Genomic DNA, 14,486 nt, shown 5'->3' on the forward strand with positions numbered 1-14,486 from the left:
ACCGCAATATTACCACTTAAACCCAATTTAAACTGGACTTACTCCACAAGGCGCTCAGTCATTATATAAATAGGGACTGACTAGCCTACATGATCACAAATACACTATGTTGTGGTAGATCTAGGCTATTTTCTGTTATCGACACACAATCCAACCAATATTTTATTTTATGGATCAGCCTATGTCTAGGCCTACTCCGAATTGTCCCTCAGACCAGGGATTCCCAGCTCCTTTCTGATGCATAGGTTTAGCATGTGATTTTTTTCCTGCATTAAATTGTTGTGGAATGTTGTTTTTATATTGTCATTCGTGCAATAGTTGTAATTTGCTTATTGTTCTTCGTCTATGTTGGATTTATGTTTATGCGATAATATGAATTAATCATTTGTGTTTTTTTGATTAACGACACATTTATGAACAATCAAACGGTCCTCATAAACATTTATTGAGGGACATAAAAACACGAGCGGCCTCTATCCGAATTAGGCAGCAGTGGTGGGCAAGAGTTCCGAATCTACACAGACACAAAGTTTTAGACTCCATTAACTGGTCTTATGTGTTTCTACAACATAAAAGCCTCATGTGAATCAAACATGTGTTGTATATTATTGTATTATTGGATCTTTAATCTCTTTTCGCTATTGTGCATGTTACAGCAATGGTATTACCATTGAAGTCCACGGTGCTTTCAGATTGGAACAACTCTAAAGGAAAAAGGCATTCGTATTTTCATAAATTGTTTTACTTTAAGAATATCCCTCAAATTTCAAATGTACCATTCAGATTATGGTCGACAAAAAGATAAATTACGTCGAGAAATAGGGTATCGTGCTGTGTGATCAATGTACCTCATGCTCCAATACGAGGGGATATAGCCTACCGTTCTCCATTTTTTATAGACAAGGAAAAACGAAAAAAAAAATGATAGGTGGTGAATCCGTCTTAATGATTGCTCATACAATAGAAATCCTATACATAAATAGCATTCAAATGTCTGAGGTACATCACAGTTCTAGGAGTGCATGCGCATTAATCGCCTGTATAATTTGGGGGTAAATATAATCACGTGTTCAGTGGTGGCCAATGAGAGTCGAAGAACCCCAGAATAAATAATTACCTGGCTTGATTGTTCTACGGGTAAGAATTGTTTTAAAGTACACATACAGTCCATATAATAATCGGATGCATGTTAAAGAGACGAGAGGCATCGTCATGTCGACCACTGGTCCCATAAACAATTATTATGTGGATTCTTTGATAAACCATGAGAGCGAGGATGTGCTGACATCGCGGTTCTCAGCCCCAGAGCTTCTCCCCACCGGTTCTCGACCGACGACACTAGCACCAGAGTGCTCCGAATACCCCTCCTGCAGTTTTGCGCCGAAACCTCCTGTCTTTACCTCCTCCTGGGGCCCAGTTCACCCCCAGTCTTCAGTGGTATACCACCCATACACCCACCAACCTCACATTGGAACGGACTCGAGGTATGTTCGCTCATGGCTAGAGCCCATATCTGGAACAATATCCTTCCCAGGCTATCCTGCGAACGGCAGACACTACGGACTCAAAACAGATGGTTTTCCTCAGCCCGGTGCCGGAGACTCCATCGCCTTTAACCGCCACGGATACCCGGATTATTTCTACAACACCTCGGTGGACATCCGAGACAAGACACAGCAGGTCATCCCTTCTCCAGAGACAGAGGTTTTGGCTTCTGGAAAGCACAAAGACGGCAAGCCAGAATTCGACCCAAGTAAGTAGAAGCCATGGCAGTTTACGCTGTTTTACAACCGGCTATTGGAGTCGTTTGTTTGTGGGTGAGTTGGGGGTGTTTGTCTTCCATGGGGTTTTCGCTCCTTGTCTGTTGTCCTACTATAAAACGAAATCTCTTTTCCCTTCTCTTTGAACGCGAGGGGAACTGGGGGCTGTTAGACAGTGTTAGACAGGACAAACGCCAATCCCCTTAAGGTTGTAAAATAGGAAGAAGCTATAAAACGGCTATAAAATGGGGAACTCTGGAATCAAGCTTTTCATTGACGAGATTAGAATCTCCAGTTAACTCCACTGTCTTACATGGCCTAAACTTGTACGTAAACGCATTTATTTTGTGCGTAAAAGCATATTTTATTTTACTTAGATACATTTGATGTGGTATGCAGGATTCATACACAAGAGGTGTGGCCCTATTAATCATAGAATTTGATTTACAGTGGATTATTTATGAATGTATTATTATTACTGTAATTATTATTATTATTTGCATTCTGGGTTAATAGCCTACGATTGGAATGCACATCCAAAGGCCTAAAAGGCTTATACAGCTTGTAGAAACGATCAAAAGTCACCATAGATTTGATCTGCAGTATGATTATAATAGCTCGTTTTTTTTTCATTTATTGTAAATCTATACTGGTTTATTGCCACGTATTATTTAGTCAGTAATGGCGTATTTCTCACGTGAATATTCATAGTTCTGGTACAACCGAAGCCGAGTAGCCTAAGTCACAAAACATAACGTTGAGATGCAACCTATTAAGCGAGGACCACAACCATTGATATTGAAAGTTCCTCATATCAGTACGTAGAAAAACATGACAACAGCGAGCAAACTCCCTGCAATAAACACAGAACATAATATTTGAGGCCACAACAGGAATGCCAGGGTGAAATGCATCTAGCTGTATCTGTTGCAGACCTGCCGAGACTTGAAGCTAAAGGCTTTTAAAATCATTTATGGGCCAATAAAACAAACGGGCGCACTCACAGTTTTACGACTCGGTACTTTTCTAGCACTGTTGACGCTCTTAAAATATGGATGTCTATAAGAGAGATACTTATTTATAATTATTAAGGAAAACATTGATGACACACTTGACAATGTACATGGATTATATTGAACCAGGCTTATTGTAGTTTTAGAAAATCAAGAGAGGTATGATGCTCTCTCTTTGGTTTATTGTGTGTTGAAGTGTTTATGATAATGCTTTTAAAGGAACTTGTAGTTTATACACTGCAAAAGTTCATCAGAAGTGTTGAATTTATTTACTTTTTTATCTGTCCTATCATTTTACAGGCAACCCGGTGGCGAATTGGATACACGCTCGTTCAACAAGGAAGAAACGGTGTCCATATACAAAATATCAGACTCTCGAACTCGAAAAGGAGTTTTTGTTCAATATGTACCTTACCAGGGACCGTCGTTATGAGGTCGCTCTGGTTCTTAATTTGACCGAGAGACAGGTCAAAATTTGGTTCCAGAATCGGCGGATGAAGATGAAGAAAATGAATAAAGAGAAGACAGAAACCAATGAGCAGTAACGTGCCCTATGGACACATTAACAAGTACACATTCAGAAAAATGCCACTCATGAACTGTGTGCGATGGTCTCTCCTCTTGATAGATACTATTTCCCTTTTTTATCTGATATAATTAAGCCATAGGCCTATTATTGGCAAGGTAGCACAGCGCAATTTAGGCCCACGTCTCAATATGAATGTATGCAGCTTGTTAGACTATTTATTCGTTATTAGGCCTACAGTTTCATGTCAAGACCCACAAATGGGATTTTGGTAAAGAAAGGTAGCCTGTAAGGGGAAGTTGGATAACTATGTGTGAATGGTGTTTAATCTGTTCACGTGTATAACAAAACCTGTGTATTTTTGTACATGTTGCATCTTATTCAAGTGTAAATGAGTGTTTTGTACACGAAAATGAATCAAGGTACATGGAACGTTTGTCTGTGTTTTCGTCTGTGAATATATATTTAGTGGTAGCCTGTATGTCTTTAAATCTTTTTTTTCTCTCGACACTTGAACTTTATACTGTAGATTTTGGTCATCTTTAAATATAACCCAAATAGTCTAATTTTCTGTATTTGTTATGTCATTCTTATTAAAACGTTTAAAAAAACTCTTACCTTGATCAGAAATATTAACATATGAAAAAAATGACATTGGGAGATGGCAGTGTTCAAGACGCAGTAAATTCTTGTTATGAGATTAGTAATTCAACAATTCAAATAGGCTACATACTACAGTTAGATATACGGGCCACTTCTTATTGAAAGCAGCTGTGACTTTTAACTCATTATTCTTCATTTTCTATTTCCTTTCATAATGCACGTTTCCTGACCACTTCCCGCCTCCACTTTTTTTCTGCAATCTGAATGGTTCTGAGAGAAAAATTAGGTGACATTTGAGGCACTGTGTAAACTCATTGCTCAGAAAGCATCACGTTGCTTCCTTTATACGTGTTATCCTTTCATAATAATTTCAGATTTTTGCAACCATTTCAACGAATAGCTTTTAGGTTGACATTCTGGCACTGAAATGTTTTCTGTAGTACAAACGTTCGTATCAGTCTCAACCTGGCTATATTTCTAATTGGTGATCAGTTAACAAAACTTGCCACACGGTATAACTTCATTATTGTGACTCAGGTATAATAAAGGCCTATTTTCTAGGTCAGAGTGCATTTCATGCAACCACGTTGTATGGACCTATCTCAATGTAGGGCTTTAGTCCGTGCTTAATTTTAAACAAGGTGTAGGCTAGTTTACGACAAAAGTTTGTTAGTTCTTGGACCACGTGAGTTGTTTTATTGTTTTTTTTCTCTGCCTTCTTGTGCCTATGGACTCCACAATATTTTAATCAAAAAGTTGGCTATATGAGTGTTGTTGTCACATCACAAATCTTGAACATAGGGCCTACACATTGATGGCATTACGAAGTAACTTTCAATAGGGCAATGCGTCATGCAAACTATCGGTCATTGATTCGAGGCAATTGTGGCTGAGTTGGTGCTCCATGTTGCAGTTTGGATGGGTGATAATGGTCATGTGTCGTGGGTATGTGAGACATATAACCCACAACAAACGTCGACAGATTTGCTCACACCCTTTGTCATGATGTTATTTTTGAACACCTTGGACACCACACTAATTTGCCAGTCATATTTTGCGTTCTATCAATTCATTTGAGAGGATGTGTGAAGTATCTTGTCTGGCGTTTATTTTTCCTTCTTGCTCGCTTTACTAAATGAGCTTTCCTTTTAAAAAAGTGCCACAAACAATACTGACAGCATGCAGAGATTATAGAGCCTAGTATAGTTGGACATTTCCCTCGTGCAGCGCTGTTTGTCTCGAATGTAATCTAACAAAGCAACCCTGGCAGAGCTGGCTAGACGTCTGGAGTAAATTACTTTATTGTTCTTATTTGAGGATATGGTGTGCTCGTTTTAAAGGGGGCTTATTGCACTTGTTTTTGTCTACTGCAAACGTGACTCCCGCCCGCTTTATTTTTCCACTCTGCATGTGGCGGAGGGGGAAAGACCAACACATGAAAGGGCCCAAATTCCACTTCCTTTATTCCAAATCTAGCACAGTGCACCAATATTCTGTTTGAACGCTGGCACTGTCCCCGGTCTAATGGACATCTCCGTAAATCTGAAATAGCCTCGATTGAATTCAACCCATACCCATCTATTTATGACTTTGGCCTGTCTATGGCTTCTGTATAGCCTTTAAATGTCCACCATGCCATAATTTCTAGTTTTGCTATGACTATATGCCAACAATTATGAAGACCGCTATGACTGATATAAATGTTTTGCTCATTATTAAATGGTTATTATTTCTACTTACACTATTAGGCTATAGGATTTGTATCTTTAGAAGAAGTTATCAAATAGCAAGCTACCAGCCGTAGCAATAGGCCCATTTGTGGTAGAAGCATTCTATTGATATGATTCATACTGGCATATAATTTAATTATATCCAATCTTCCGCTATCATTATATAGCCTACCATACAACACCACCAATTGTATTATAGCCTAATAAATAATAATAATGATGATGATGATGATGACGATGATGATGATGATGATGATGATGATGATGATGATGATGATGGTGAAGTTTATAATAATAATAATAATAATAATAATAATAATAATAATAATAAATGAAACAGACATTTAAAAAAATAATTTTCAGCAAAGATTTCGTTTTTCTGTCTTAGTTTTTTTTGTCTAAATGTCAATTCAATTGTATTTCCTAAACACAATATTATTGTATCCATTCCCATTTTGTTTTAATTCGGATGAAGGCCATTGACTTTCGAAATGTCATGATTTTAACCTAGATTAGATAAATAAAGCATAAATAAAGAATTAGATTAATAAAGCATCAATATTTTAATTGTGAGCGAGAGTTGCACCTATTCCTTCCAAATTGTCTAAATGTCAAGAAATGATTATGGATCATAGTGTAATCATGCCAGATTGAAATAGAATTGCAATGCACTACTACTACACAGTCTCAACATTAATCCCAACCCAAACATTGAAGAAAGAGTAGGCCTATAATTATAAAAGTTGAGGACACGAAATAAAATGTGTACTTTTCAAGAACCGAAGAGACTGAATCTTCTACCAAATGTGTAGGCCTAGCCTTATATTTCCCGAAATCACACTCTCATGGCTACGTGAAGTACTGTAGGTCTATCACTAGTCCAGTTAGTGTAGTACCACACACCAAAATGCCACTGGATGTCGCTGTTGACTAAGTATTGAAAACGTTCGAGCCCGTGTAGCCTGTTCCCCTATATATAGCCTGTACCGGAAGCCTGTGGGGGACTTCGAGGTAGATGGTGTCCTTACAGACTAGACCAATGATTAGGTCTACTAGTCACAAATTTAGAGATGAACAACCAATGAATACAACTGAACAACCAACAGGGCCCGTTTTTTTGTCAATAGCCTACCTCTTATTAATAGTCTAAGCGTAACTTTTACGGAGAATAAGTATCTTTCTTCACTCTACTATGGGCAGTAGTTATCTGAGATATGCCAATCTTTTTTTTCTTCTTCTTAAAAAAAAAAAGATCGATAGCGCAATTTATCTAGCCTATGTCTTACGACACTCATGTATCTGTCTGCCTCTATCTCCTTTTTTCTTGTTGTATTATTATGAAGAACACTTCGTTGATATATACCTGATTAATACTATTGTATCGATATGTTTTATGGATAGCCGATAGGTGTAGTGTTGAGTAGCCTAAGATACACCTGCTATGGCCTCAGAAGAACATCAGAACATCTCGGCCAAACTTAATGTCTAATGTCTCGTCTTTGTTATTGTAAACATATTGTAATATTTGTATTATGTTTGCTTTAATGAAAGACAAAATAATTCAACCAACCACATTTATTACAGTTTTATTTTCATGAATAATTGTGTAAGTCATGTACAATAATAATAATAATAATACATCAATGGCATCAACAACTATTAAAGCATTATAAAATAATTCTGGCAATAGAAAAACAATATAAACAAAATATTTATGATTTGTTATTAGCAAATACAATTTTTCTACATGTTAACCATTTCAACTCAAATATTTTACATTCAATAGGCTATAGGCTACAATACCTTTTCTGAATTCCACTGCCACTGGGTGCGGATGTAGGCTGTGTGCGCGCACGTGTGTGCGTGAATGTAAATTCTTTACGCAATGCATAGACCCTGCCTTAGCAGTCAGAATAGATTTTTTTATCACTTTCTTAAGAGCAATAAAGGTAGGCCTATAAACTAGAAAGAAATGTCTACATTTCCATTTTTGTGTGCTTATAAATGTACCACTACTCTTTCAAGTAGACAATGCATAGCCTATAAGACCAAACAAAAGGATAGTTTACATATAGGCCTAGTCTAGGCTACAGAAAATGTTTTTTTCTTGTTCTTCAAAGCAAAATGCACAATCCCTTCCTGCTAGTCCGCTTCAAGGTATAGACATTCGAGAGCGCCGTGAGAATGGGAGGGGTTGACGGTTGGTGCGGAGAGAGGTAGGGGAGGGGGTCAAAAACGCTTGTGACTGTGTGTGGAAGGGGCTAGCCAACTTTAGCTATAGCACACATCAACCATTCACGACATAAGAAGCTGATTTGAAGCTGCAAAAGGAAAAAGCAAGAAAAAGCAAAGGACTTCCATTGGTAGCAGGGCAGTGCTGGAACAGAACGGTGGTGAATAAGGAAACAGGATTTATTATCTTATTCGTTAAACCTGTCTCTATGATTTTGTGGTTTCGTTCGTTTTATGTATTGGGTTTGGAACAGGACTAAGGCAGTAATTGGAATGGTCGTAAACCAAGTTCTTCAGCTGTAACATTGTGAATAGAAAAACATGAGCTCCTATTTTGTGAACCCTCTCTTTTCCAAGTACAAAGGCGGTGAAACGTTGGAACCAACTTACTATGACTGCAGGTTCCCTCAAAGCGTCACCCGGAGCCACGCGCTGGTGTACGGTGCAGGATCGGCGGCGCCAGGCTTTCAGCACCCGCCCCATCACGTCCAAGACTTCTTCCACAGTGGGACGCCGGGGATCTCCACACCAGGCTACCAGCAGAATCCATGCGCCTTGGCATGCCATGGAGATGCCACAAAATTTTATGGATACGAAGCCCTTCCGAGACAAACGCTTTATGGCACCCAACAAGAGGCGAGCATGGCGCAATACCCAGACTGTAAATCGTCAAATGGCACTAACCTCGGAGAAGGACAAGGCCACCTAAATCAAAACCCGTCTCCTAGTCTCATGTTTCCATGGATGAGACCGCACGGTTAGTAGGCTACGTTTTAATATGCTCTTGTGTGGTTATGTTGTTGTACTTTTTAGGGCATGTAGCCTACATCTGCTAACGTATGATTACGTTTTCGGATCATCACTTATCACTCAGTAGGACTTTATCCGTTAACCGTGGCGCAATGATTCAAAAATGCCAGTTAATCTGAGTCAGTGCTGTGCCATTCACCGCGGCTCAGTTGATCGCTAGTAGTAGATAAGAAAATGAGCAGAGATGAATAACAACAGTAAAAACGAATTCAGTGAAAGTTCAGCAGAAGCCCTTGGCATGGCGTTTATCTTCACATGAATCCCTACAGCTATCCAACGGTAGAGGCTTGGCTATAGTCTTGGAATATACTGTAAACAAAATGTGGATGTCACCAACCTCTAGCAGATTTCAAACAAGTTCTAGTTCTCCGAACTACCTCCGGCACACACACATACACCAATCAATCTTTTGCAATTTTTAAAAATATATAATAGCAGTGTAAACTAATAGCATACAGGTCTTACAACGATTCCTGCTTAATTGTAAGTGCTATTTCCATTCTATAGCCCCCGGAAGACGCAGTGGCCGACAGACCTACAGTCGATACCAAACACTGGAGTTGGAGAAGGAATTTCTCTTCAACCCTTACCTCACCCGTAAGCGTCGGATCGAGGTGTCTCATGCTTTAGGGCTGACGGAGCGGCAGGTTAAGATTTGGTTCCAAAACCGACGGATGAAATGGAAAAAGGAGAACAACAAAGACAAATTTCCGGGCCAAAGAGGAGAGATGGAGGTGGAGGGAGAGGCAGAGGGCGAGGGTGAGTGCGAAGATGAAGTCAACGATGACGGTGAAGGGGAAGAAGGAGACAAAAAGGAAACGGGAGAAGAAGAGGACACAAAAGAGTGATTTGAATTGCTATTTTTTATGATTACATGGCTTAAAGTTGAAGATGGTAGAGAGAGAGAGGCCCGGAAAATTGAATTGAAAGAGAGAGTGAGAGACAGAGAGAGAGAGAGAGAGAGAGAGAGAGAGAGAGAGAGAGAGAGATCACATTTTATGTCCACCGTTTTATTGGGTTAACAAGTAAGACAAATCCTTTAAAGACACATTTAAAACACAAAAACAAATAGTCCACAATACTGACGACGGATCAGCTTCTATAGAGATATTGCAATTTATGCCTGCACATAGGCTATTGTAGGCAGCATATTATCCTTACCCAATCATAATGCACTAACTCACAAATTGGGCACATCATTGCGCACATGTTGTCATACATCATGGAACACATAGAGGCAAAAATTACAGACATTAGCCTAGTCGCAAAGTAGAACTCAATTGATTCAACATTACATTGATTTCAGTATGATTGAAATAGCCTATATAGGCTAATCTAGCCTATTGATATTTTAATGCAGTCATCTCAGTTTTCTTTTTAAGCGAAATGTTATCCTTCACTTGTTTGTAACAATTGTAAATACTTTGGCAACTTTGTATTTGTAGTCAACTTCATTGAAGTTACAGTCAGACAGATAGCCTAAACATCTTGATTTCATGTTTATCGGAGATCTTCTGTGAATAAAGTCACACGGAAGGGCAAAAAAGCGTTTAAGGATGCACTTTGGCTGCTCTACGAGTTGTCTGGATCACTTCTACATGTACGAAGGTTGTTAAGAGCCACGATACTAACGAAGGCTCTGGGAAACACCTCGGCTACTAAAGATACATCGTATGAAGGTTCTAATGATGATCTTAACGCTACGAAGGCTCTGGGAAACGATGCCCAGCTCTGTTTTGCAGAAAATAGCTATCTTCAGGAGGATAATCACTGCTTATAATATCTAGCTTAAAACGATGCAAATGCCCACAAAACACAGAAACTAAGCACTAGCAAAACACTCATATGGTCCACAGAATGTACAAGCGGAGGATGGCTAGAAATGTTTCAATGTTCAATCAATGTTGTCATTCGAGGAAAAGGGTTGATTATTAATACACATTATTTGTACTTTTTGTGTTTTGTTTTTCCTCCGAAGTATTATTTATGTGGATTTGTATGTTTATTGGGGTGATGGGAGTTTTTTTTTATTGGCCACTGTCAATTCCACATTTGGAGTCATGAGTAGTCTCTATAAGGTGGGAAATTGCAATATGGATTATTGGTTAGGAGGTACATTTCATAACGGATATTGCATATTATTGTCTCAAATATACTAGTGTGTGTATTGTAATGTATTTTTTGGATTGCAACTGCTCGGACATATTCAATCTGATAAGCCTATCAAAAACTAAACAAATAAGAAATTCTCCATATATTGAATATTTATTGATTCTTGACCTAATTTAGATAAATCAAAGATTCTAACCATATAGGAAGGCAGCAATAACTTACGCTTATGTGATTATTAGCCTACTGCTGATTTGAATATCGGGAAATAAGCCTTTACTGCCTAAATAGGACGCACTTGGAGGTAATGTTAAAATCTACCAACAAAGCTGTATTGTCATTAACAATGTTGATCTATACATTTTTACGAAAGTGACAAGGCAGTCCAAGGACAGGCCTATAGCTATAACACATTTATTGCATTTGATTGCATGATACTTATGGTGCTACTTGTGGCGGTACAGTTCTAGGCCTATATTGATATATCTTTGAAACAAGTGTCTCTGCGTCACGTCATACTAGCTAGTCAGCCATTGGACTATGTCACAAACATTGGTGTCCCAACAACTTAAACTGCCTAAAGTAGCCTAATGCACATTTATTTAACCAACAGCCTATGTTATAATTGAACGAGGAATTGTACTTCTTCGAATATTTCATCAACTTTTAAACATTATTACATTATTGTGATGATCCAATAGACTCGTTTTTGTATTGCACTGATGATGACCTCTACGTATGTCTTCGTATATCTTGTTGTATTGATAAGCTTGATTTCTTATGTTTTAAGTTAAAGGAGGGGATGTTGGATCTGAATGCACACACCCTTGACATTGACTTGTTGAAATAAATGGCAAAACCTGAATTTCTCTTCCTCATTATTGATACAATAGCCCATAATCCACCCAACACACACACACACACGCACACACGCACACACGCACACACACACACACACACACACACACACACACACACACACACACACACACACACACACACCAGTGAATTATAAGAAAGATAACATTTAAACATCACAATTGGGGAGAGTGGGTTAAATTTAGCTATTTTTTAATCTCAGCATCACGCTGTCAAGGTAAACATAGTACTCTTTCTAACAAAGATATCTACAAATATTTCAGGATGTTGTGCATCACTGGAAATAATCAGAATTCATGTAAACATTACAGTTTTGAAAACCAAAAAAATACAGTTTTGTCCCCAGAAAAGTGGTCTCTTGGCACAACTAACCCTGGGTATGGGGTAAATTGAGCTGTGGGTTAGGGTAAATTAAGCCTCCTACACATTTCTGTACTGAATGAAATATTACTACTAGGTTTTTAAACCCATGTCTATCTTTTTTCCCAAAGACAATTCAGCATATTCACAATCGCTTTTTTGTCTTTTAATAATTTTAAGCATCTATTCACACAGGCTTAACACCTAACGCGGAACCCAAACCAGCTGCGCACGTGAGCCATCGTCCGCCATCGTGCATAAATTTATTTTCTCCCCCCACACCAAACACGATCACGACTCGCAGGTTAAAATATCAAAACAAACTCTGAACCAATTACATTAATCTGGGGACAGGTCGAAAAGCATTAAACATTATGTCAATTTAGCTAGCTAGCTTGCACTTGCTAGCTAATTTGTCCTATTTAGCTAGCTTGCAGCTAGCTAATTTGTCCTAGGATATAAACATTGAGTTGTTATTTTGAAACGCACAAGATCCTCCACTCCGACAATTAATCCACACATAAAACGGTCAACCAAATTGTTTCTAGTCATCTCTCCTCCTTCCAGGCTGTTTCAACTTTGAATTTATATGGCGATTGACATCTAAACTTTCATAGTATTAACACGATGACCGACAGCGCAGTTTGTCTTTCAGTCACCCATGTGGGAATAATCGATGAGGAGAAGGCACGTGGGTATCTACTTGTATAAACCAATGAGGAGATGGGAGAGGCAGGACTTGCAGCGCGATCTGCGTCACAAATAGAACTGACTCTATTTTAGCCCTTGGCAACACAGACGCTCGTTGGCGCGCACGAGCAGTGTGGGTACAATAACTGAATAATATAGATTTCTAAATTTAGTTTGCAATGCTCGCCCATGACCCAAGCGGTGTAGTCAGGGTGTAACAAACACTTAGTACTTAAAAAAAAAAAAACTTTTAACATAGGCCCAAGCCTTGTTGTTACCTCATATTCCAGCGACAATGCATTGCATTATGCCTGGGAAGAAAATACTTCAATTCTCTCAACTTGCCATTAGCTCAACCATTGGCTCAATTTACTCCAAGGCAACCAATTTGACAAATTAGCCCCCACAGCTACAATGATGCATTTTCATGCTAGGTTTAGGACCTCATATTGAAGCTAAGAGAGACCCTAACTAATGTATAAAACAATCTTAAAATTATCTACTTTGGTTTAGATAGAAGCACCATGAAAACTCTATACATTTATTTGACTTGGTGAAAATCAGTTTTTCGGACCTAACTTGCTTACCACTTTTCCCATGGGGTTTCTTCCTCCACAGACTCCATGAAATTATAACCTCTTCCTAAATATTTGGTCAAATTATACATTTTGTGTGTGGTTTCCTAGAAACAAGGGTGGCTCAATGTACTCCTTTAGGTCAATTTACCCAACTCTCCCCTGTCTTAAATATAGCGAAGATATGTTTTTATCACAACCTTGTTTTCATTCAGCTCAATGGACGAAGGTGTGGATACGGGATACACCCGCTAGCCTGTACTGCTAGTGGGTAAGAGAAAATGTTTGAGACACAATTAATGTAAGGAGTTATTTGACCAATCAGCAGAGACTGTTTTGGTACATAGAAAGTGTTTGCTCACCTAAACTCTTGCCTAGGCCTTCATTTCCAATGCATGTAGATGCGTAAATATGGAATATCCATTTGGGTACTTCCTACCAAGGTACTAGGTGCCAAAAATATCATTGTTTGTGTGCATTTTCGTGCTTGTGCACAGAGCTATTCTTGTTTGAGGCCTGTCTGTATAGAGGTTGGTGACATTATATACAGACTGGCATCTGCCTGGGGCCTCCAAATCCCTGTCTGCCCCTGTGTAGGGAAAACAATCGGTGCTTACGTTGGTTACCGAATTTGCACACACCTTTTTCAAACGCAATCTTCTTGTTGTCTGCTTGTTTAAAGTCCATTGCAAAACTACATTTAAGGAAAGTACATGTCTAAAGATGTATTTTCAACATTACCTGCTCCCAAGCGTTCTCATTACTATCGTTAGCCAAGTGAGTGAGTGCTAGCAAACTACCAACTAGAACATTAAGGGTGCGTTCATAAATTGATTCTGGCTATCTACTCCGATTTCAGAATACTCTCGTCTGAGTGTGCCAGAGCGCAGTATAGCTGATTATTTTACGAACGCGCAACATCTGTTGTATATGACCGGTGTCAGTAAATGTTGGCATTTAAAAAAAATGTTGCCAGCAGCATAGTTAGTCACCAACACTAGACAACATGAAAACAGCCTAAACAGGTCTGCTAGGGCGGGTAAAATGGTCAGAGTGAGGTGTTCTCTCATTTGTGTCTGGAAGGCCAACATGAGCCAATTAGCTTGGGTGCTTGACTGCCGTTGTGAGGTCAGAACACTCGAATCAACCCTACTCCTCGACCAGAGCATCCTGTGTGCGCTCTGAACTCTCTGAGAGCG

The 14,486-nt window shown here is 38.9% G+C and overlaps 1 protein-coding gene across 1 annotated transcript; it reads left to right on the plus strand.

The window, feature by feature from the left end:
* Positions 1 to 1,170: 1,170 nt before the first annotated feature.
* Positions 1,171 to 11,648, plus strand: LOC112216719. Its single transcript, XM_024376743.2, has 5 exons — positions 1,171 to 1,753; positions 3,074 to 3,314; positions 4,343 to 4,439; positions 8,180 to 8,621; positions 9,182 to 11,648. The coding sequence occupies exons 1-5, from the start codon at positions 1,183 to 1,185 to the stop codon at positions 9,520 to 9,522; spliced, it is 1,692 nt and encodes a 563-aa protein (XP_024232511.2). The 5' UTR covers positions 1,171 to 1,182; the 3' UTR covers positions 9,523 to 11,648.
* The last annotated feature ends 2,838 nt before the right edge of the window (positions 11,649 to 14,486 follow it).

Source organism: Oncorhynchus tshawytscha, linkage group LG02 (assembly GCF_018296145.1).
Source record: "Oncorhynchus tshawytscha isolate Ot180627B linkage group LG02, Otsh_v2.0, whole genome shotgun sequence".
In the NCBI taxonomy this organism is placed as follows: domain Eukaryota; kingdom Metazoa; phylum Chordata; class Actinopteri; order Salmoniformes; family Salmonidae; genus Oncorhynchus; species Oncorhynchus tshawytscha.